This window comes from Scomber japonicus, chromosome 1 (assembly GCF_027409825.1).
Source record: "Scomber japonicus isolate fScoJap1 chromosome 1, fScoJap1.pri, whole genome shotgun sequence".
NCBI classification, from domain to species: domain Eukaryota; kingdom Metazoa; phylum Chordata; class Actinopteri; order Scombriformes; family Scombridae; genus Scomber; species Scomber japonicus.
The window spans coordinates 9,349,690-9,375,758 of record NC_070578.1 but is presented as its reverse complement, the minus strand read 5'-3'; the positions used below and the strand labels follow the sequence as shown (position 1 = coordinate 9,375,758).

At 39.8% G+C, this 26,069-nt stretch overlaps 1 protein-coding gene across 1 annotated transcript; it reads left to right on the top strand.

The window, feature by feature from the left end:
* The first annotated feature begins 1,182 nt into the window (after nt 1–1,182).
* slc7a10a (solute carrier family 7 member 10a) lies at nt 1,183–24,954 on the top strand. The gene is made up of 11 exons (XM_053337806.1): nt 1,183–1,360; nt 6,683–6,887; nt 8,159–8,310; nt 18,539–18,664; nt 19,426–19,579; nt 19,725–19,848; nt 21,130–21,233; nt 21,431–21,527; nt 21,653–21,802; nt 22,834–23,011; nt 23,107–24,954. The coding sequence occupies exons 1-11, from the start codon at nt 1,255–1,257 to the stop codon at nt 23,205–23,207; spliced, it is 1,497 nt and encodes a 498-aa protein (XP_053193781.1). The 5' UTR covers nt 1,183–1,254; the 3' UTR covers nt 23,208–24,954.
* The last annotated feature ends 1,115 nt before the right edge of the window (nt 24,955–26,069 follow it).

Below are 26,069 nucleotides of genomic sequence, written 5' to 3'. Positions count from 1 at the left end.
ATCACCCATAAACGTATAACCTGTCCTGTCAACAGCACTGACAGGAGAGAGAGGGAGTTGCCAATCAAACAGGATACACCCACCCAGTTCTAAGGAGAGGACAGTGAGTGAAAACAACAGTTATTTTCTTTTCTTCTTTTCTTTCAGACTCTGTCAGTACCTCAAGCTGACCTAAAAAGCTACATTCTACTAATGAAAAACAGACAAAATAGTATGTTAAGAATAATGATTGGTTATGCCAAGTACATGAGCTGCAAGCATTATGGTCCTGTTTGCTATCTATTCAAATGATTTAACTCACTCTATTATTTGTCTGTACATCACACAGCCTATCAGTGACATTTTTTTCATAATATCTGAATTTCCATGTTTAGCTTGGTCAGAAATACAGTGAGTCAACACAATGCACTTTGCACAACACCTGACAGTTAACTGACTGCCCCTCCTCCACTGGAAAGAAATGAGCAAAAGTCTCAAATTACAGGAGAAAAACAGGCTCACCTGAATCTTCTCTGACCTCATTTGAGCTAATAGTGAACCATCCCCTGGGGTGTTTTTGAAATATCACTTGTGCAAAATTAGGGGGGCTGTGCACACACACACACACACACACACACACACACACACACACACACACACACACACACACACACACACACACACACACACACACACACACACACAAAGATCATATTCATATAAATGATAACATTGGTATGGGCTAATAGCCTACACCGATAATGTATTTTATTTGATGATGACACCTTGATTACTTATTGATTCATTTATTATACATTTTTAGCTGCCTAAACATCCTTCATTTCAATTTTGACAAGGCTGCAGTGAGGGTTTTTTTTAACAAGCACATCTACTCCAGCAGCATCATACTGATCAACGTGATGAAGATGTTACATTAATCTCTGTTCATGTTAGTAGATGCTACGATTAGACAGAAACAAACTATAGTAAAACAAAACAAAAGAGTGCAGTGCAGGATTAGGCTAAGTATATGCATATAAGTCCCAGTGTACTTCATATAGCCGCAGGTGTTACTGGAGCCTCAGATCCTGTCACACCTTTCCATCTCGGTAACTACCTGTGGAAGGCGGCGGTTTCAACTGTGAACGGTGCGCATGCGCATGCTAGCATCGCTAGGATATTATAAGGGCAGCCCGGAGCGCGCAGCCTGGTTCAGTCTACTGTATCTGGACTGAACCGAGGCAGGCAGGAAACACTTTTTGCAAGGCGGTGGAGATGGGGGACAAAGAGAAAAAGAAGAAGGATACAGACTCCTCTAGCGACGACAGAGTCGCTTTGAAAAAAGAAATCGGACTTTTGAGCGCCTGCGCTATCATCATCGGTGAGTGTGTGACAGCTTTTGTGTCAGTGATCTGTTCTTGAAGAGCGTGTCGTTATGGTTGTTTAGGCTATGAGGAAAAGTTCACTGTGAAACGTGCTTGAGCGGCCGGCTGCTGGAGTTTACTGCTGTAACGTGGCGGCTGTGCTGCACTTACTGTCTTGTCAAAGTTCTAACAGCATCACAAACAATAGGACACAGCAGGAGTGCGTTTTCGTCCGTGTCCTGATCTACTGTATGGACACTGTACGCATATGAACTTGACTTAAAACATAGACTTAGAAATCACTTGAGCACAAAACCGCCAAAATACGCACAGGACGGTGGCTTTTACGCACGTATGGTCCGCATCTGATGTCTGGCTCTGATTCGGGTTGCAGGACTTTAGATTCTGAGTGGAAACTGTTGCATCATTCGAGATGATCTGAATATGGACATGCCTACGTGGCTGGAACTTTTCATTTTGAACTTGAACGACGTTCAGCAGCAGCACATGCTCCATGTGGTTCACTAGGACAGTTGAGCAGCAGGCTACTGTAAAAGTGGCCGGTTAAGGGTTCATCTCCCTCCGGGCGAAGCATGGTCCTTGCAATCATTGCATCATAACCCGCTAATCCTAACAGAGCAAGACGGGTCGTTTACATTAAGGGGGTGGGCGGGGGTGCAGATATAAAGTGAAAGTCTGTTTAGAATTCAGGAAGTTGCATATTATTTCCTGTATGTGATGATGTACTCAGTGTAACGGCAGTGGCGGGAAGGTCATGTGCAGCAATAAACTCAAAGGTTTATGTAGTATGCTATGCTATTATAATGTGACAGTGATTCAGAGGGTTCCCCAGGCGTCAGCTGCCAGCTCACATGCTGTATGTAGCCTGTATATTTCTGGAGTCATGGGAGAGAACAGCACCACTGACTTCATGACATGAATGTGCACAGTTATTTTTGTATGAGCTGTTCAGGTCTGTGGTTTAGTGAATTTAATTAAGAGTTTACCTCACTCCCCCTTTTTCATTGTATACTTCAAGGCCTCGTGTCAACATTGTGACCTTTTCATTTCACTCAAAGTTTTGCTGGCTGCTCAAAATATATAAAACTATACAGTTTATTGCTGTATAAACTAGGGTAAAAGTATTAGGGAGTAAAAAAGTTCAGATATCAACAATATTGGTCAATGAAATTATATGTACAGAACATAAACACACATTGGATATGGATATGATCCCTCAAATGTAGGCATCAAACACTTGTGACAAAGATCTGTAATAGATGTATGACATTTTACAGTTTAACAATAAACTTTATTGTATTAAATTATCATTGGGAATGTCATTATACATTTTTCTTTTATGAATAAACATGTAAAAAATCTCAGAACATTTTGGACAAAATATTTACTGATACAGATTTATTTATATTGGCCGATAATATTGGCTGGCCGATATATCAGTCGGTCTGTAGTATAAACCATGAGTTGAATGAATGGCTCATCACCACATTTGGGCTATCACATGACCACCACAGAATTAGGAAGACAAGCTGAATGTGAGAATGAATTGGAGAGAAGATGCATTCATTTAAGTAAAGGGATCACCTCAATGCCTGACATTACTCATTTACAAATAGATTGTCACTCTAAAGTTATAATGCCTCGAAATATGAGCTCACTTTTTTGGTTTTTCAGCAGTCTCTCTTGTTTCATGAGACTCAGTAAATCATCTTTGTGATCATACGACAGGGGCAGCATAATTTGGCAGGCTAAAAGGTCATGTATGACAGTAGGAGGACATTCAGTTCTCCCATGACTTCCATGAGTCCCAATTGTGCCTCTGCAGATGAGATCTCCAAATGAGAAGGTTCTGAACCATAAATATAGGTGGAACACAAGAAGAAGAGAGAGCACCACAAACCGCAATGATTGAAAGTTGGAGACAGACGTTGGGATATTACAGACTGTGGAACTGTGGTTTCTATGGTGGATACTCACGGTTCACGCATCCTTGTGTTTTGTATATATCTGGGTGTAAATATAAAACTCAGCAAACACACACAAACCTCCAGGCTCTACCTCCAGGGGTAGAGTTAAGTAATAAGTGGAGAATAGTGGAAGTTAGAACAACAAACAGCTCTGTCTCAGTGGAGAGTGGGATGTGAAGCAGAATCTGTAGTATGTTGTAAGAGAATTACAAAGGAAAAGGCACTTAACACTTGAAACAAAATATGTTATCAGCAGCTATTATCAGCTTATCTTTCTAACCAAGGTCAAGCCTTTTGTGCTTTGATAGAAACGGATACCATGCCAGTCAATACTCATTCTCCGACCTGCACATTTAACTCAGTTTTGTGTTCATGTGACAAACAGTAGCTGCACAATTCCTTTCTAAATTCTCAAAGTACACCAACAGCTCCGATCAGGCTTTACAGTATATCACAGAGCTTCAAGGGTTATGTGTTAGGTTTCATTTAATATGGCTAATGTAAAATGAAGCCTCTAATTGGTGACGTTAATGCTGACCACCTGCCACATTTTTTGCTGTGAGGCACAGATGGAGTGAAGCCTGCGCAGTTACTACACAGAGACAACTTGAGTCATGCTACTACCCACCTCATACAGCCTACTCGCGTATCTAATACTGCACTGTAGTAAAGTGGACCCTTAAAGCAGTCAGTGCACTTGGCTGCTGCCTCCCTGCATGCCACTACAACTATTGCTGCTTACGCTAGACAGTAAACCGACCGCATCAAATGACACACATTACTAATCTCTAACCAAAATAGATGCACTTATTTAATCCAATATTCAAATGATAATAACACCCAGGGTGAGTACTATTCCTGCATTTTACCAGCTCTGCCTGCGGTGGAGCAACCAACTATAGATTGTTTCCCCTCAGGGCACACTGTGTTATTGTCATACCCTGCCCCACACTTGTTAATACTGGCTCCTCATAGAGGAAGAAAAACACGCTTTCAGCCGTGATGCCAAACTTTATGATATAACAAACACAAACACAGGCATTATGTAACCGCGCTGCATCTCACCAAGTCCCCCACAATCAAATCTGACAGTGATAAATGCACTGCTCGGACCTAGTCTCACCCTCTGCATCATTAGGAAGCGTTCGGAGCGATCGCGTGCCTCACAGAGAAAACATTGGACAGAGTTATTTTATTTATTTATTTATGTATTTTTTTTGTAGAGACTTCTTTTGCCCCAAACTTCTCCAAAAAGGAGAAAAAAAAACACACAGAGGACAGTGCAAAACATGTTTGCTTGGACAGCTGCTGTTTTGGTTATTTTCTTATGTGTGTTAGTTTTTCTTTTGTCGTCTCTTTGCTTTGGGGTGGTGACATGTAAGTGCCAGGCTGGATTTGACCTCAGGACATGGTGGCTTATTAGTGTGTGCCTTGGCCAACTGAGCCACCAGGGAACCTGTTTGTTCCTGTTTGGGGGACAGCTGAGCTTGGACTTCAATGAGCCATGTTCCCACCACAGCACGAAGCCAAACTGGCTTAACCCATTCTTTCTATAAATAAGATAAGAATCATGATTGTGTCATTACATACCTGGGACAGGTGATTTTGTTTCTAATGACCACTGTGGTTTAAATGTAAATTATCGTAGTGATTTAACTAGTTAAAGAAATAATGCTGCAGCTGTTCTGATGGTTCCTCCCACAACTACTGTATATACATCATCAATGAAAAAGGTTGCTTTGGTAACTGTACTGGTCACCAGGGAACTAGGGATCTGGTTACACCAGACTAGGCAGTTTCTGCACATTTGGGCACGTAAAAGATGTTTTGGGGAGCTTTGGACTGCTGTTTATACTATTTGGATGGTTTACGTCATTTCTGTTAGTTACAACTAATGTACATTTTTCCCTATTAAAATTATTATTTAATCAGAGCTCTGTGATAAAAGAGTTGTATAAAAGCTTCCATGTGTTCATAAGCAAAGACGTTTAATGAGATCATTTTTTCATGACTTTAGTTGTGGTTTGGGGTTTTTCTTTTTCTCTTATTTTTTCCTCTTTTGCCTGATTGTAATAATAAAACAGAAGACAAGAGACGCATGCAAAGACCAAATGCTATTATTTTCCTATATTCAGCTACATATTATCATAAGAGAGCATGATAACTGGGTGGACTTGAAGGCGTTTGTGCTACTTTCTCCGTTTTCTCATCAAAACCCCTGAGAAAGCAATGAGTCAGGCACTGATCTGAAACACACCTTATATATTTGGATATCTCTCTTAACAACTCACTGCACACGCTCAAAATACATTCTTATCTGTCTATCTACAATCTAAGTGGCCCGAAAGAAAACCAGAAGAAAACAACGGCTCCTGAACACAGATATACTGTATAGCAGCAATGTTACAAATCAGCTGTCTGTGTGATTTTTATGTCCAAATCTGATCTGAAAGCACTAATGTTGTCATTAAGTGGTAGTTATGTTAATGCTGTTAGATGAAGCAACACATATCAAACAATGCAACAGCCCAGGAATAATTGTCTGTCTTAGAGTAGCGGGTTTAATGTATGAGCTAATTACAACAGAAAGAGAAACATACCTCTAGTCAAGGCTTGTTTTGCTATTTTCGAATACGTCACTGAGAAGAAACCGCTTTAAACACACTGTTGAAACCAAGCCAAAAAACTCAGACCACATTAAATAACAAAAGAGGCGCTATTCTTTTGATGTCTACCTCTTGCCTAATAAATCCCACAGACCGAAACATTAAATAAAGGGAGTATGTCAACATAAATCAAGGTGTAAAAAAATCAGGTTAGAACACAAGGTTGCTCAGACCGGCTCTTCCATATTTTCCCTGTGACCTCCGACCCACTCCACTTATTTACTATTGATACTTGTGTAGGTCTATACCTAAAGGCTACATTACTGTTTGTCAAAAAAACTACTTAACTAACTTAAGTTTTGAATACACTATGATATGGATTTATATGTAATAAGGTGCTTTTAGAGATTGCACGTTAATTAATGAATTCCTTTGGGTTTCATTTAAATAGTTGGGATGTTTTAATAAGCCTCTTGGGATTTGTTGTGTGCAGATTATTTCTATCTTTGTTTAACTGTGTGGCTGGACAAGCCTCAGTTAAAACAACAGCTTATTACTAATGTAGCTGTCAGAAATGCACTCCATATGTTCCACATGTTTGTAAGGTCAAGAGGTCAATGCAAATTTTAGTTAAGTCATGACAGCTTTGTATGTAACAGTTGTGCAGAAGTTTGTACCTTCTAGTTGAATATTTTATCATATGCAAGTGTAAGTAACCATTGTTATCTTTGCTTTTCCCCCTAAGGAAACATCATCGGCTCTGGGATATTTATCTCTCCTAAAGGTGTGTTGGAACATGCAGGCTCAGTGGGGCTGTCACTCATCGTGTGGGTTTGTGGAGGGGGGATCTGTACCCTTGGGTCCATGTGCTACGCTGAGCTGGGCGTCACCATCCCCAAGTCTGGAGGAGATTATTCATATGTGACGGAAATCTTTGGAGGGCTAGTGGGGTAAGTACTGTTGTTTTTGTCCAGTTACCTTCTTTCTCATTATTGCAGTGCCTCAACAACGGCAGCAGTTTGTCACACATCTCAGTATAAGAGTCTCATCACCTCCTTGACAGATGTAAAGACAGTTAAATATAAGTTTCTACTATTAGATAAAGCTATACAAATTAGTTCATCATGTGAAATCAAAATATATCCATGACGTACAAAATACAATGACACACATGACCTTGTATTCCTCATTTGTTCAAGTTTTTTCTGCTTTGTGCTCGACTCGCTTGCTTGCTTGGCATGGATTATAATACAATACTGCATGGGCATAAGAGAGTTGGTTCAATAGGACAGTCCGTCTGGAGCCAATCAGCTCTGAAAGTCTTGTGACTTTTATGTGGTCATGTGACCCGTCAGCTGATCCTACAGCAGCACTGTAAGTCTGAGAAGGTCAAATGTGCCTGGCACTCTGCTTGTCTGTGGAGGCACCAGGTCAGTCCCGCGTGGCTTCATTTACCTCATTCATTTCCACGAAACCTTATTAAGGAAGAATGAATGGGAAGAAACACAGATGCCACAACAAAACAAGAGCTAACAAGAATAAGAAGTTGTGGGGAAAAAGGAACAGATGATGACTCACAAAACTGCTCATCCTGCTGTGACCTCCTTGACCTCACTGACATAACTTGCCTCCTACACAAAACCACTTTTCTCATAACTCAAGTGATAACAGTGTCTCTGATGTCGCTCCTCCCTTTTCAGTATGAAAGTAACCAGGTGTTTATTGTCTGTACAGTGTGAGCAGTGACTGCTAGTAACGAAAGCAACATTTCCTGATGCAGATGTGCCAAAATACAAACAAACTGGCTAAAAACATGGAGGTACATTTTGGTTTAACATTCAATACTCAGAGATACTCAACCTAAAAAACCACTCGCCAGTTTTCACCTCATTAAACTGTGCAGAGGGGGATTTAGCTTGACCCATGTTAACAGGTGTTACTTTTTCAGTTTCCTGCAACTGCTGCCAAAATGCCCTCCCTATCCCCAACTGCTGCAGTGGAGTTGTAATTAGACCAACAGCAGGAAACTGTGGTTGTACTGGGAAGTCTGACTATAAATGTGAATGCAATGTCAGGGTGGAACTGAAAAATGAGCAGGGAGACCCCCACCCATTTAAAATAACATTGTAGCAGCAAGGACTCCATATACATCTAGATTTAAAAAAAAAAATACTGTGCGTATATGTTACGTTGACAGCTGTTTTGCGTCTTTGTCCTGTAGATTCCTGTTATTATGGAGCGCAGTCCTCATCATGTATCCGACCACGTTGGCTGTCATCGCTCTCACCTTCTCCAATTACGTCTTGCAGCCGGCCTTCACGAACTGCCTGCCTCCATACGTTGCCACCAGACTCCTCGCCACCATCTGTGTCTGTGAGTCACAAACAGTCCGAAATCTTCTGAAACTCCCTTTAGTCCAAATGAGTTTTAGTAATAATTCATAAGTTCTTTTGTTTAGGTTCTCGTCTCTATTTCTGGTGCTTTCCTGTGATGTTTCCGCACTCCGCTTCCTGCTGATGATCTTGTCAGTCAGTGTATCACAAACCTTTCAGTCTTTTTCCCTCAGATCTTCTAGTGTTGAAGCTTGCTTATCTAAAAGGTGGTGCTTTTTTTTCTTGATGAAACTTAAAACACCAAAAGAGGATTTTTTCAGGTAATGGCTGGAGGACACACTGTCTTTCGCATTTCATGTGAAGTCAGGTTTTAAAAAACTCAGACTTTAGCAAGAAAAAGGTGGCACAGAAATACTCTTCAAGAGAATTTCAAGTAGCAAACCTGGGCAGGAATTCCTCACCGTAAGGTTTCTGAAATAGTTATCTTGTGCCACTTCGACGTAGCAGAATTCCTTGTATATGCTATATATTCCCTAAAACAATCTTCTGTTTCCATGCCCTGCAATTAACCAAAACACTATGTATATAGGGTAAATTTAAACTTCAAAGTTACCCATGTTAACAACCGCAGTTTGAAATGCAACCTGCCAGCTAGGAATGTATTACCTTTCTCTTAAAGAATGCAGCATTAAAATGTAAAAAAAAAAAATGTAAAAGCTGTGGGTACATCATACCAACACCATGAAGGTAGATATTGTTAAATCTTTCAAATCTTATAGATTATAGATATTATACATTTGTTAAACAGAAATTATACAGCATAGGAATACCCTTGACATTGTGTTGACAAAGTGAAATGTTTGTTAACCGATCTGTTGTCACGTTGGGATGTGAAAAATTTGGTCCAGCACTATGATTAGCTGTTGATCGTCAGTGACTGGCAGAAGTTCCGCTTATTTCTCAACTCACAAGATGGTTAATAGCAGGTCTGTTGGTAGCAGGTTGATTGGCTCAGTGGGGTTCAGGTGAGTTGTTAATGGGTTTCTGGTGGTCCGTCTGCAGAAAGTGAGCTGGACACCATAGAAACCAGTTCTGAAGGAACCCCGTAGGTGTATTGATACTGTGACTGGCTGGCTTACATTCCTGTTTGCTCTTGCAGCATCTGTCTCTGTCATCAGGACATCCTGTTTCATAGTACCACACTTCAGACCCTCTGTCGCTTTAAACATGCAGGTCATCTGACTGTCTGACCCAGAGTGACTCCCAGTGAGGTAAACAGATAAGTAACTTCTTTCTTAGATCAACATTAGAGGCAACTGATAGCAAGTTCATGGCGAAAGATCAGAGCATATTCAGTCGATTAAAGAAATACTAACGTGAATAAAAAGAAGTGCCAGGGAAGCAAATAAGAACAAGGACAAAGCAGTAGTTTTGACCGGTTTGGATTTAGTGGCTAAACAGGTGTGAAGAAGCTGTTTAAATGTCAAGTGAGGTAAAAGCCACAAAAACTTTAAATTGTAAAACAAACTCTTCAGACCAAATCCAGCAACTTTCATCTCATAGCTAGAAGACATGAAGATACTGTGATAGTTCACAGAATGCTGACAGCTGTCATTGTCATTTTGTAATTCCGTATGAAATGCGGTGCTCTATTTCCAGCCCCTAATCAGATCAGCGGCGGTCTTGAAATGTTGGAGTACAGCAATCAGTATTTAAATAGCCAATGGCATAAACAGACTGAGCATGTATCTGGTTGACTAGCCAGCCAGTTTGATCTTGTCTGAACTGGATGGAGAAAGGGAAATAGGGAGATGAGGAGGAGTAAGGGATGGGTATCTGCGCGTGAGTGCTTGTGCATGTGTCAGGCCAGGGTTAGCATGTACAGATCACACCGGTGCACCTCCACTATTTTTGGCGACAGAATGTTACAACTGCAGTCTAGTTAGGCTAGGGGCCCACGTAGTGCGTATGTGTGTTTGTGTTGTACTCTTGAGTATGGTTGCTCTTGTTTTTGTGTGTGTGTGTGTGTGTGTGTGTGTGTGTGCACATGTTCGTGTGTCAGTATCAGTGTCAGACTACATAATGGTGCCAGCCTTTGTGGACGCCGCTAATGAGAGGGTGTGTCTGCGCCATTGTGCATTGTTTCACAGTGGTTACCGTGACGCTCCTGTCACTGAGCACCATGGAAACAGGAAATGGGCAGGACACCTTGGGCATCAATGATGGGGGATCCCATTGGCCAGAACTGACATTCTGGTTGGCTCTTTGCTGTTCCTATTGGCTGTTTGGTACCGCCCCCCGTCACACACTCTCATCCACAGCATCGCACTTCAGACCTGTAGTCATAGGAAGGTTGTAGCGAGCCGTTATGTAAACTTTAGTCTTTATGTCTGAAACTTAACCAGCAACTTGTGAAGAAGAACAGTGCTTGATGTTGCATCACCCTGATAAAAGACGGGCCTCTGAACCCTACAAGAATATTAATGTTGGAGAAATTGACGATCTTTTCACTATAGTGCTGTAATTATAAACCACCAAATGCAGGCACCTGGGAGTGAAACACTATAAATAATGAGGTCTGTATGCCGTTATGTGCTGTGGGTGTGTATAGTGAATCTGTATGTTTGTTGTCATCACTACCTACAGCCTTTAATGAGAGAAGAGGATGGATTGCTATTTTCATTCAAGGGGTCACATATTATTTTAGCCTTTAGCTCACTCAAATCAATATAAAGTGAGTCACCATACAGTTGTTATCATTAATGCACTTATGGATAGATTCAGAAATGATGCATACTGTGCACCAAGAATTGACCCGTAGAAGCACCAACACATCAAGTCAATCATTATCTGTCTAAAAAAGGAATAAGCAAAACTGGAGCTTTTTCCAACTATAACATTATTTTGTGAAATAAAAAGCTGAAGGATCAAATGATACAATCCCATGATAAAATGTATCATGGGAAAAAACATTTTAGCATTTAGTGGACTGTTTTTCTGACCAAGGCACTCAGGATTAACTGCCCTTTCAAAGCCTCTGTTATGTCAACTGAACATTTCTTAGTGAAGGGTTTATGAATGTGAGTCAGCCCATGTATGAGTTTCTCCACCGCAGAGTGTACTGCATGAGAGTCACAAGTGACCCAGGTGAGGTGTGTGTGTGTGTGTGTGTGTGTGTGTGTGTGTGTGTGTGTATTTGCCTGCATGTGTGAGTGAAAACCAGACAGGTCCAGTTGTGGGCTGGTTGTGTTCTTCTAAGAATAGGAGTGCAGTACACCAATGTCAGATTGACTCTGTAACACCACTTTATCCTGTTAGATATGCATCAGAATAGAAACTACCAACCTACAAAAAAATACAGCTTTAACAATAAACAACAAAATATATTCCCCATTACTACTGAAATATTCTAACAAATCTCACAAACCAAAGAAAACATTAATTTTATATCATACCCAACAAATAATAGGTCTATGATGAATTGTTATTCTTCAAAGAAGGGGGATACACACACTCTTTTAGTTTTACTAAGGAGAAACAGAAGTGGTAGCTTCTGTTATTCATTCCAGAGCAGCAGGGTGCCAATTTTAGATATCGTTGTTTGTGCCACCTCAGCGTGGTGGTGCGGCAGTTGTGGTTGTTAGAAGAGAGGAGTAATAAGTTTCAGACAATCAGATGATATACCTCTTTGACATTTTTCACAAAATAGGCTCAGGTATCATGCCATTATTCAAATAGTAATGGAAACTGCTATTTCACTTAAGATATAATCTAAAATAAAAACACAATAATAGCAGGTATGTCCTTTGCACTACATTGCAATTGTCAATAGATTGTGGTGCATTGAACTGGCAGGTTTTTTGGACTTAATTCAAATGTGACACTCTTCCTCAAGCAGCACCCAACTACTGTAAAATCAATCAATCTCAATCAATCTTTATTTGTATAGCGCCAAATCACAACAAAGTTATCTCAAGGCACTTTACACATAGAGCAGGTTCTAAACCAAACTCTTCAGGTTTTAACTTTAAAGAGACCCAACATTCCCACATGAGCAACAGTGGCGAGAAAAAACTCCCTTTTAACAGGAAGAAACCTCAGGCAGAACCAGACTCAGAAGTGGGCGGACAACTGTAATTGAAAATTGATTTATGATATGATGGACTATTTTCCTGTAGTTTCTTGTAGTTTTCATTTTCTTTGACCAGATGTTGTGCCAATACCTGAACCGCTGCCAGTAGTTGAAGAACTTAATTGGGGCTTGCGCAGCCAGCACACTGTGTACTGTTTTAGTTCAATTGAGTCATTGTTCTGCCATTTATGGATGTTTGGAAAAGTACTACTACTCAATTACTCAAGTAGAATCTGTGCAGACACAAAATTAATGGAGCTGTACACTGTGCAGCCTATGGATAAGTGGAGACATCATGCACAAATTAGAATAAAATGTGGTAGCGTGATTTCAGTTTAAAGTTGGCAGTCCTAGACTTCTGCACTGACCATACAACTCGATTACCATTCTGAAACACTCACTATTCATTGATAAGGGCCCTTTTTGCCAATCCTTTCCCGGACCCTGCAGGGCCCAGAAAAAATTCATATCCCAAACATGAGGCCAAAGACTCAGAGGGCTACAGTCTACAGTCTCTCTGCAGTGATTTGTTTCAAACATTTTCGTGAGGAGGATTTCAACACCTTCTGTCAAAGTTGGCCAATTCTTTTGTGAACATATGAGTGCTCTGATTTTTTAGTATGTTGTTGCCACCTCTGCGTGGCGGAGATCTGTCTTGGTTTGGACTTGATAGCACATAGAGCGCCATGAAGCAGGAAACCTCCCATTATTTTTGAATTGAAAAACATATTTCCTCTGAAAATGGCCCACGCGGCATCAAGGTTGCAGCAACAACAACCTTTTGTAGAACATAGATTTGGCGTATCAAGCACAGGCTCTTTATAACCTTTGCAGTCCTATATCCTTTCAGGAATGTCCCTTGGGGTTGGAACCAGGTCAGCCTTGTAGAGCAGCCTTTGTTATGCAACATATTTCAAATTCATGTCTATATTCAAATAGCAAGTCCTTTTCCACTGTTAGTAAAGTCTTAGTTTAGGTTAGTAGTAGGGTTACGGTCCATTTGGGAACTCCACGGTTCTAAATGGATAGGTTTCTCTAACCGTCAATTCAGAAACCTTGTATATGGGGAACCTTGGGGTTCCCATTTGACAGCACCCAAAAAACAGACTTCCTATTGGAATACTGACATGAAATTGAAATATGTTGCATTGCAAAGGCAGTTCTACAAGCCTGACCTGTTTTCAACTCAGAGGGACATTCTGATATTATTTTTTGTATTGATTTAAGATAACACCAAAAGCCTAAGTGTCACCTACCTACCCATTCAGCTCATTATATTGGGACCCAAGGGGTTCCTGAATGGACGCTTACCATTGGGACCCTTTTTTTCCATTTGGGGACAGCCTCTCCCTTACATACTCCAACAGTAATCCTGTCCAAATGGGTGCTCTGAGGTCCCCATGTAAAGAGTTTCTATATTGATGTATTTCCCTAAACCTACTTGTCCATTCAGAAACCTTTTACATAGGGACCTTAGGGTTCCCATTAGGACAGCACCCAAAATGGAAGTTTTACTGGAATATTGACATGAAATTGAAATATGTTGCATAACAAAGGCTGTGGACTTAATTGGAGCAAAATAATGCATCTGGCCAAAAAATGATTTATCTGTGCTCAGTTGGAGCAATGTACTGCACCTAGACCAAAAGCTACTTATATGGACTCAGCTGCAGCATTGTACCTTGTCTGGATGAAAAGTGGCTAATTTGGACTCAACTGGAACAATGCACTTAATGTGAACATAAAGTTTCCAATTTGGACTCAATTGGAGCACAATACAGCATCTGGACAAAAAGCGTTCCACTTGGCATCAAGGTTAACCAAAGGACAAAAGGTTTCCGATTTGGACACGATTGAAGCAAGGACTTCAATCTGGACATAAAAAGTCCTTTTTGGCATCAAGGTAACCTAATGGCAAAACGGTTCCCCAACGTCGAATGCAACTTCCTCCAAATGTCCGGCACACTGCTGTGTCTCTACACTTTTTTTCACGATTTTTCTGTCGAAATTAGGAACCTTTTACTACTTGACATGATTTGAATGCTGCACAAAACTCATTTACAATTTGAAATCATAGTCAGTAGTCATCAGACTAACAACTATGGCCCTGCAGACAGAAATATTAAAGTGGTTCATTAAGAAAATGACTTGGGCATAGTCATGTGTCTCACACAAGAGGTTTGAACCCTTTAGCGTCTTTGCTAACGGTTAACTATATATAACCCTAACCCTGACTGCAGCAGCTTGGCCAACTTTGACTGACTAAATGAATGAATGACTGATGAACTTATACGTTTTACACGGTTATTCCTGAGTATAGTTAAATTAAGATAGGAGCTTGTAAAATGTGATTTATTAATTCAGGAGTGTTTTATTTGCCCTTTACACCGAAATCCATGGAAAGAAAGTCTTATGAATAAATGTGTAAAAGACTTTTCAAAGATACATTTTTGCCTCTTCTCATACAAAACTGATATAATCTTCACCATGTAATCTGTATAATTATGTGCTGTCCCATATATGTGAAAGTCTGTGCTGCTGCCCTCTTTGATAGGTCTCGTTTAAAAAAAAGTCCCAATGGGAGTTTAATCAAGAAAATTTACCGTGATAGCTGGGTGCTGCCTTCCTTTTATGTACTCATGCTCTACATCATTCACTGTACTATTTTAACTGTCAGCATGTCTGTGGATGTATTTCACCAACACCTAAATCTTGTAGATTTACTGGAATGATTCTGGTGTCAGATACCTTGTGATGGACAGACAGGACTGGCAGGGGTGTTATTGCCAGTTCAGTGACTCCAGTGACCAGATCCTGGACCAGAAGGCGTTCCTGAAGTTAGAGTCGCCTGATAAATCTGCACTGAGTTGGGATCAGAATCCATTAAGAGTAAAAGCAGTAATTAGTTTAGTATTCTAGTGCTGAGGCTGCATTCAATAGAAGTTGTAAGGGCAGGACACAGATTTACCTGCGCTGTCACATTCAAAGCCCACTGGCACCTCCTTCCTGTCAGGGTCAAGACAGAGGGAAGCTGGGGGAGGAGGAGGTGGTGATGGTGGGGGGTTCACAGGAACGGAAATGCATGTAACACCCCAAGGGTAATTGACTATAAAACACTGCTGTGTTGTAAAGGAGAGAAAGCTTTGCCCGGTGCCACCAAAACCTCCTGCCAAAAATCCACACATGTGTTTGTGTTTGTGTGTTAGCCTGCGCCAGCGGAAGCAGTGTGTTGAGATTTTATGTGGTTGGAGGGGAACTTCACTGCAGTGATGGATGGCATGGTCGATAACACCGCCCGCCCATATACAAGCTTACGCACTTGAAGACTGTTGTGCTGCTACTTCAGGAGATTGTGTTTGTATGCAAGAGAGAAAGGTGAAAAAAAGGTTTTATGAAATGTATAAATTATATAATATAACAATGAAGAGAGATAAGACAAGATGCTAAAATCTGATAAAGGTGAGGAGGAGGGACAAAGGTGGAAGGAAGATGGACAATGAGAGACACACCCTGTGGCATAAACCATTTCCTAATCTTTATATAGACTATAAACATTCTACCACCTTACAGGCAGTTACCTGTCTGTTGACAGGGCACACACAGACATTGCAAACATTAATGGCTTGGTCTACATTTCTATATTTCTATATTTTTTTCCATTTATGGCAGATGCATGCACTATTTTGCAAGCCATGTGAGATAATAGAATGTCTAAAACTGTACATCATGTGGGAAAAACACAATTGTTGCCCAGGAAAAAAAATAATCCTGTTGAGCCGTCATCCTATATTGTATCTAATGTTCTCCCACTGACTTCAACATATTGAAACCTTAACACAATACATGTTAAGCATGACTAATTAGCACCCCTGTCACTTAAAAAGAGGCATGAAGTGTCTGATACAACCATTTCTACTTCTTTCTATTTTTAAGTTACATAATGTACATATTGTAGGTATTTGGTGTAAACAGGAGGCCCACCAGTGCCAAGTAAATGTAGTCTTCAGTACGCTGAATTGAATAGAAGGCCAACAGAAGAACATTTCTCAAATTATATCAGATGTCTTTAGGGAATCACATAGTAGGATTAATAACATGGGCATATATTATTATCTATTCACTCTGTCTCTTCCCTCCTCTTTTCTTTTTAACTTCTCTCACACTCTTATCTCACTCACTCATCCCTGAAAATATCCTCCACTGAAAGTAGACATTTTAAAAACAACAAATGTATGAAGGTCTTTGACTGTAAACTTAAGATGTAAAAAAGATCAAATGCATATCTCATTATTTTACATCTACTCCTGTCATCTCTGCTGTCCTCTACTCCTCTGTACTGCAGCACATCATGTCTTGTTCTGTAACATTCGTGAGGATGACAACAGAGGACCATTTATATAATGATATATATTCCCTTATAAAAAAACAGCATGTAATGAAATGACATATCTTTTCTAGAAATCCATGCATAGCCTTTTCTTCAGGCTAGGCAAACAAACAGCAAAGGAGATCAGTGCTTGATTAGTGTGATCTGCCATTCTTCTTTACTGATTGGGTTATTACAGCTCAAATGTATTGGCTGTGAAAACCAATTAAAACAATTAGGACAAACTGTGACACACGCAACACAACAGCTTATGCTCCATTGATTTGCCAGTGCAGTCAGAGAGACTCAGAGGGAAGGGTTAGGGTTAGGGTTAGTTAGTTTAGTTTAGTTATTTAAAAAACTAAAATATGTGGGGCTTTTGAGAAAACATTTGGGAATAGAGTCTAAGAAGCCACCCTCCCACTCCACCATTGGCTTACAGTAATGTTAAGCTTTCATATGATACACCCGCTCACGCCATTGAGTGGCACAGCCAACCAGCAGGTGGCTGCACTAAATTAGAAAGCTGTGTCAGAGGGGAAGACAAAAGAATAGCTTGAAATAATAAGGACCCATAGAACTGACAGTGTATATGATGTGTTAGGTGTTTTTGTTTTTGTTTTTTTTGAGATTCCAAATATATGTGTGCATGTACACTAGACACCATAGAACTAACATTACACTGAACAAAGTGTAAAAGGCATACAGTCACCTGATGAAGTTGGCTTTCTAAGACTGATAAATAATTATAAGTAGGTGTCTCTCAACAGGTTTGTAAAAATTGCATGTTATTTAGAGAACTCATGCTTACTTAGTTAGCTTAGTATGGTTCACTCACCTGATATTTAGGCAGGCCTTGTTTAATGGTGGTGCTCGAAAATGTAAAAAACAGGGTCAATGTGAAGGTTAGTGGCTTAGAGAGTGGTGTGAGGCAGCGACACACACTCATGTAGGAAGCAGGACATAGATAGTATTTAATGCCAGTGACCTTTTGTCTGTTGTTTTGTCAGGAAAGATGTACCTTTGGTAGTTGTGTGTACTGAAAATAGAGTAACGTGGAGTCAGTGAGACGATGCATAACAGAAACATGAGAGAGGCAGCAGACTACATGCAATCATACAATGTAGGTTTCATATTGTAGTGGCACACAGCTGTGTTATAGTGACAGCAAGTGATTAGTGTCAGAGCTCTGTCTGCTAAAACTGACACACATTCCAGTGTTATCTGAGGTTGTTAAAAAGTCATCTGCCTGTGTTTCCTGCACCACAGTGCAAAACTTATTAATGATGACTCAGTACTATACATGTAGAAGATGTACATAGTGTCTTTTAAATACAGTACTGTAGCATGATATAGTGTGTAATATTGGTCAATCTCTATATTTTGGCTTTTGTGATGTGTTGATTTCTGATGCCAGAAGATGTTTTAACTCTAAAAATCCCCCTCATCAGAGCAAATTCAACAATGAGGTCACCTGTTGAATAACGAACGTCAAACTAAATTGAACTTGTTCCTATGTGTAAAACCTGCATCCAACTGGAGAATACCTTTTGCTGCTTTTCCCTTTAGATGAAGATCATTCATCAATCAATCAATGAATTTAATAAAAGTGTATTTATTTCCTCTGATATTGGTGGAGGTTATTCATTTAGCTGAGGTGACACACATTTGTTAGAAAGGGTGCTCTGTTTTTAAGTGTTAAAGCCTGTCAGAAAACACATTGCTTTAGAATGATTTGAAATGTATTGGTGTGTGTCTGTGTTTATGCAGTGTTCCTGACCTGGGTCAACTGCTACAGTGTGCGCTGGGCGACGAGGATCCAGGATATTTTCACTGTTGGAAAACTTCTCGCTCTGGTACTCATCATAGTGGTGGGAATCGTCCAAATCTGTAGAGGTAAACACACACACACACACGCACACAGTGGTGAGAAAAATCCTCATGATGACAGTTATTGCTGTGGTTTGGTTTTGAATTAATTATGCAAAGATAGATGCTGTGAATTGATCATATTTATCACTCATATATGGGCTGATTTTACTGTTGAGGACTTAAACAAAAAAAATATTTTCTTATGAATACACATTACTGTAGTATAAACATGATATCTGAGAAGAAATTACTGCAAACTGTTCTATATGTGGATTTTTGGGTTGGATCTGCCGATACACAACACACATACAGTACAACTTTATGTTATAATTAATTTAAAAACACAAACAGGAATTCCATTAGTGCCTGCTATTCGCGTGAAATATAGTGTTTTATAAGCCTTTATCAATATTATTTTCACATGTGGAACCATGAACTGTATTTAAAGTTATTCATGAAGTAAGCTGCTGTACATCACAGCTGTAAAAATGTAATGAAACTAGTGACCTCTTCTGCACATGATTGCACAGTTTATGTAATGTTGGGAGTACCTTTTAAAAGTAAGTAAGCTGATGCATTCCATTGTTGTTTCAATTAAAAAAACTTTTAGGCCTTAATATTGTCCTGATTTAGAATTTTCGATTTGACAAGATAGTGAAGTTTATGGATTTTATTATTTTACTAAATGTAGTGTTGGTATGTACTGTCGTAGATATACATAGCCACCACTGCCATGATCTTTTCACTCCCTCTTATACACATCTCCTCCTCTCGCTTGTCTCCAGGTTACTATGATGCGCTGAAGCCCAGTACAGCCTTTGAATTCATGGAGGATCCCTCAGTGGGACAGATAGCGCTGGCCTTCCTACAGGCCTCCTTTGCCTACAGCGGCTGGAATTTCCTCAACTATGTGACAGAGGAGGTTGTGGAGCCACGCAAGTATGACACACATACCCATGTGGTATTTCATTTCATAATATTGCTGTAATCGGTAACACCGGCACCACTGTTTTGGCTCTGTAAAGCATACTAAAACTTGACAACATTTGAATGATTGCCATTATTTGTACTTTTATGTTATCAGGAACCTGCCCCGTGCCATTTACATTTCCATTCCACTGGTGACTTTGGTCTACACCATGACCAACATCGCCTACTTCTCCTCCATGACCCCTGCTGAGCTGCTGGCCTCTAACGCCGTGGCAGTGGTGAGTAGCTCTACATCTGCATGAGTGCGTGTTTTTTCATATAGTTGCTTCTGTACTGCTGAACAAGAGTGTCAGTTGTCTAGAAACAGTATGTATTATATAGTATATGAGACCTTACTAACCAATAAACCAATCTGTCAATGAGATTAAAACTGTTTTTCATGATCTCAAAGGGAAATTTTGGAAACAGTCATATGAGTTGAGTTTGTGTGACTACTTTCCTCTGATAGACTGGAAACAGAAGCAGTGTCATGGGTGTTTAAACCTGCAGCGTGGAACTTTTACATATAAATGAACATTCAAATCCTTGCCAAACGAGTTCACACAATGCTGATAACTGCCCGATAACTGCCCGATAACTTATCACTGCCCAATAAATCGCTCTGTATACAGTATACAGAGTTTTTAAATCTCATATTGGGCGTGACTTTCCCCCATTGGCCGTTTAATCACTACTATTAATCACTACTCTTGTAGTTTTTCCAAATGTTGTCAGACTGAATGGATCAAATTCTGATAGTGAAATGAGTCATTTTGTGGGGGTTGTGTGAAGCTCTAAACAATTCATCAACCCTTTTATAGCTTTTATAGGGCATATGGTGGGCTGGACTGTCAAAAAATAGGTTGTTTGGCTGCCAGACCATCAAAATATATCCGTATGTACTGTGTGCCTCTCATTTTGGATGCGCATTAGAAAGTCACAGCTCCCCTTTACTCTCACGGCCAGTAGAGGGAGACAAAAGTCCTGCACTCCAGCTTGAAAGGATAAGACCAGCACTATTTTATTGTCTTATTATCCAAAAATCCCCAGAGGAGACTTACAACAACTAAATCGTTCGTGACTTTTAATGAAATAAATCAATAGATGCATCTAGAGCTGATCAATTGATTAGTTGTTCAACAGAATATTATTCTGCATCCAACTATTTTGATCTGCTGAGTTAACAGGACTTGAGTGAGGGGGTAGGGGGGTAAACGCTTCATTGGGGTCATAAGGTGGGCACCCTCCTTCCTTGGTGTTTCGTTGGTAGGCCCTCACTGCTTTTACCCCTCCTGCTGGCTGATGGTGTCTGATAATTGAATTGTAACTTAATTGTTTTGGATATTTAAAAAAAAAAAAAAAAATCTAAGCTCTAAAAGATTATTACAGGCTTCTTTAAAAAAAAAAGTATTTATTTATTTATTTTGTAGACTTAAATGATCTATGTTAAGGACTGGATGAATCAATCAATAAGTAATGGTAAAAGTCAATAATCAATCAACAATGTTGTGTTCCTCTAGACATTTGGGGATAAGCTGCTGGGGATGTTTTCCTGGGTGATGCCTATCTCTGTAGCGTTGTCCACCTTTGGGGGAATTAACGGATATCTGTTCACCTCCTCCAGGTACAACACACATTTTGCTTTTCTGTGCTTTACATGCTGAACTTTGACCCCTGCTTTAATCTCACTGAACTCAGATTTTCCCTTTTTTTGACCTTTTTAAATATCAAAAAATAAAAATAGATATAAATAAAAACAACATTTTTGAGAGTTCTTTCATGGACAGATAAACTTGAATCAGTGTGTGTGTCTATCTGCAGATTGTGTTTCTCGGGTGCCAGAGAAGGTCACCTGCCCCAGCTGCTGGCTATGATCCACCTGAAGAACTGCACTCCTATCCCCGCCCTGCTGGTCTGCGTAAGTACTGCACTGCCAGTTTTGTCTACCCTGTCTAGCTTTATAAGTGCACAAAACATAAGTACTATTAATGATTTTTAGTAGTTTAATTACTTGATATTTGAACCTGCCTTAATTTCCCTCAGTGCACTGCCACCATATTCATCTTGTGTATTGGAGAGACACACAACTTGATCAATTACGTGTCCTTCATCAACTATCTGTCATATGGGGTAACCATCGCAGGCCTCCTCTACCTCCGCCATACGAGACCCAATCTGGCCAGACCCATAAAGGTAAGGGCGCCTGAAACTAGAGGCCCACTGCAAAGCAAGATTTAACTTGTGGTTTCATTACATCATTCTTCACATGAAATCATGGTTCTCTACAGTTTATTTTAAATGGACTAACCAATGCACCTGGTGCCAAATGGCTAAAAAAAAAATCACCTTTTCACTTTTTCAGTACATCCAGAGACTGGAAACTAACAACAGAACACAAGAGAGGAGCAGAACTGAACATGACCATAATTAAAAATGTGTCTATTAGATATTTCAAAATCATTCAACAAGACAGAAAACATATGAAACATTTGTGCAGGTTTTTACAGATAGATATGAAACTGTATGGTCTCACAGCATTAGATTGAATCGAGGACAGCAGAAATATTATATATATTATAAGTATAATTCAGACTAACCTTAATGTAAATGTCATGGTGATTTATTTTTCTTCAGGTAAAATAATTGTCCAGTTTAATTTAATAACTATAAACCTGACAGAGGGTTGCATGGGTGGCTTCTCATTTTGCATGCTCACTTACACCTGTGCTTTTCCTGCTTTTGAAGTGTCAAACAGTCTGTTGTGAAAAGTCCATTTAACTTGGTCTAGTAAGTTTAATAGACTCATAGGAAATGTAATGGTTTGTACCTAGAGAACCTCTTTTATGTGGCATCAAGTGATATTTATCCATAATAATTAGTGTAACATATCATTATACCTCCGCTGAGCAGCAGCTTGTCCCAACAGTCAGTCAAACTGCCTCAGCAGCTGTCAACAGTATCATTTATGGGCTATCAGATATCTTTGACCCAGTGGTAGTTTGTCATTCATGGTAGTCATGGACATTGACTGTGATAATTTGGCGCTCCCTGGTGACGCAAAGGTCAATTACATGATATGTGAACAGAATACTGTTATTTTTATTCAACTTGTACAGATGTAAAATGTAAATGTGTTTCGACAGATCTTCCCATTCATTCAAATGAGAAAGTTTGTCCAAACCTTGGAATGGTACTGTATATAATATTAATATTTCTGTGTGCAGGTGAACTTGTTGATCCCCATCACCTACTTGATTTTCTGGGCTGTGCTGCTGTGCTTCAGCCTGTACTCTGAACCAGTGGTTTGTGGTCTGGGAATGGTCATCATGTTGACCGGCGTCCCCATCTACCTTGTAGGTGTTCAGTGGAAGAACAAACCCAAATGGCTTTACAGAATAGTTGGTGAGTCGGCCTGTGCAAATACAGATACATTTTAAAATATGTTAACAGTCAGGCGTTGTACACTAAATCTCATCTTGCTGTCTGTTGTGTTGCAGAGATAGTCACGTACCTGGGCCAGAAGTTGTGTTATGTGGTATTTCCTCAGGGAGACCCTTCAGAGACTGAACCCCTCACTTCCTCCAAAGCCACTGACTGAGCAGTGCAGTCAACTAAGAAATCCCTTTTTACATCAACACCTGTACCAGTTTTTGTGTTCAAAGTATTTCACATCGTTCGGTCAGTTTGTGAATGATAAAAAGATGGTTTCGTCGGTGGTCTTGCACAGGTGCAGCCTGAATGGGGTGATGATAAATCCCCAAGAAGTGGATGGTTCTACTTAGGGCTTTCACATTTTAAGCCCAAGAGCTGGAACACGTTATTAATTGTTGGTTTGGTAGTACTGTCCTTCTACTCTCCTCACCAATTTATCCCATGGATCTTCTTCCTGTCTTCTCCTTCATCTTCATATCTTCAGGATGACTTCTAAGATCTTCTTCTTTTGACTACCACTAAATCCTTGTGCTAATGTGCCTTATGAAATGTATGTGTTGGTATAGTGTATTGGTTTTGTGCGGGTATTTTGAGTGTGTAATAACTTTTATGGGGTGAATATGCAAGCAGTTTCTGCACTTAGCAATACTTCTATTACGACTGCTACCTTCAGCTCTGTTTCACTAATTATTCACATGATGTTTACCGTTCATCAACTTTGGATAAGTATTTTTCTGCCTGTGTCCCTGCATGGCTGTTCATAATACTTGCCATCCCTGTCCTTTTTTGATAATTGCATCTCTACTCTCTCCTGTGAGAGATCATTTAGAAACCTTTATGAACCTTCTTCTTTTCTTGGAAAAGGAAGAAGAGAACTGTGTGGCTGTCAGCTGGAAGAATGGCCAACTCTCTCAGAAGTTAATAAGTTGTATTATCACAACACAAACTGCCTGACTTTTTTTTTCAATTTTTTCCAGCCTCTATTCCTCTTTTTGTCTCTTAGGCCTCTGATTTGAGCCTCCATTGAGATAGTTGCTTTGGAAATGTTCCCATCTCTGGGAATGCCAAAGTGAACTCTCTTAAGTCAAGTTATTAGATTTCAGGGTTCTCATCTGCTGTTACAGTACAGTACTTACCATTAACGTGTTGTTGTATTACATTAACAGACGTTACATTGAGAGATAGCTGGATGGCTGGCAGTGTTGGCAGTGATGTTTACTTGTGTGCATGCTCCCACATTGTCATAAAGTGTTTCCCCAAAGAACCATCATCAGTTCCATGAAACCTGGCTCATTGCAGTGTAGCGCTCAGTTGACAATGACAACATATTCATATATTATGGCCCCACTGAATTATTATGGTGCCTCCAAATTAAGGCCAAACTTATTTCTATACTTGACCACAGTACGCTAATTTACTGTGGTCCAGGAGGTACTGGTGTTGACATGTATTTGGGTAATCCACCTCAGTTTTTCAGCATTTGTCTATAAGCTGTGTATGTTGGACATACAACAGAACACATGAAGGTTCGGGCCAGTGGCCTTTTTTTAACATGAGGTAAACCAGCAGGTGTGGATTTGGACTAAACATTCAGTCCTTTTTACAGGCCTGCCAATGGAACCCCCCCCCCCCCCCACACTGCATCAAGTTCAAAAAAAGACAAGGACACATAAGACAACATGTGATGTCTGGGTGCTTTTAGTTCTGTTGAGATCTGTAAATACTGTGTAAAGAAAAAACTGTTGAAAAAAACATATGCACCATGGACTCCTGCAAAGATCACATTCCTCAGACGTGTTGTGATACATTTACATACTGTTCAATTGATGGGTGTACCTGTGTTTTGTTAAAGAGTTTGTACATTAAGTTGTACATGGATAACAACGTAATAGCTTATTAAATATAGAAACATCCCTGAAGTATCACTTTGTTTTGTTTTTTAATCATAGGTGTGTATGTGTGTGTGTGTGTGTGTGTGTGTGTGTGTGTATGTTTAGGTGTGTCTCAAATAAACCCTCACATGGGGTTGTTCCCTGTCACTACTTTTAGGGGAAATCACATTTGTCTGTAAAGTGCTGCTGAACTGTTAATGTATGATAAATACTGTAGTGATAAATGATAAATTAATGCTGTAGTATTTTTTGAAGAACTAGCATTTTTTTTTTGCCATGCTAGCAGCCTGGTTCTATAAATGGCAATGTCAGCCGGTAGACAGTATGCTAGTTGGTCCACCACTTCATAAAGACATCCATGCTTGCCAGGTGGTGAATACAAAAGCTTTGGTGATCTTGTGATATGCTAATTAGTGCTTTCAGGGTGCTTATACGCTAATCTAAGATGGCGACAAAGGTAAACATGCCTGCTAAACATTAGTGTGTTAGCACTGTCATTGTGACCTTGCTAGAATACTGACATTAGCATTTAGCTAAGCACTGCTGTTTATGTACAATCCACCTCCATGGCACAGCCTACATTTTAGGCCCTAAAAGAGCCACTAGCATTGCTCTTGGTAATTGTGACAATTTTAATACAAAATAAGTAGTGAAATTACAAACTAAATATTGTGGAAAAGTGTACTGAATAAAATAATCTACCAGTATTTTATTGCTTTTTTATTCTCAGAAAACATTATCCAAGAGAAAAGACCAGAACAAAAAAGAGCAAATGATTCAAACTGCTTCAAATTTATTAAATGCAGGCACAGAAAACAATGATGAAATAAACCTAATGCTTTTATATACAGGGTTTTTGATCAGCAAACCCCACTATGTGATGGTAGCATTTCTCTTTCGGCACAAAATATACAAATATAGTTCTCAAAATGAGAGAAATGGTTTCATACAAACACAGTATATGTTCACTTCAGCCGACAAGGGAAGAAGCATGTTACTCGAAATCAAACAGCGAGGAGAAGACAACCTGGTTCAGTAGTGTTTCACTTTCCAATGACCTTGATCCAGTGTGTTTACCTGTGTGTTAAAACCATGAAAAACAAGAATGTGGCCGCTTATCGCTTAAATAAACAGAC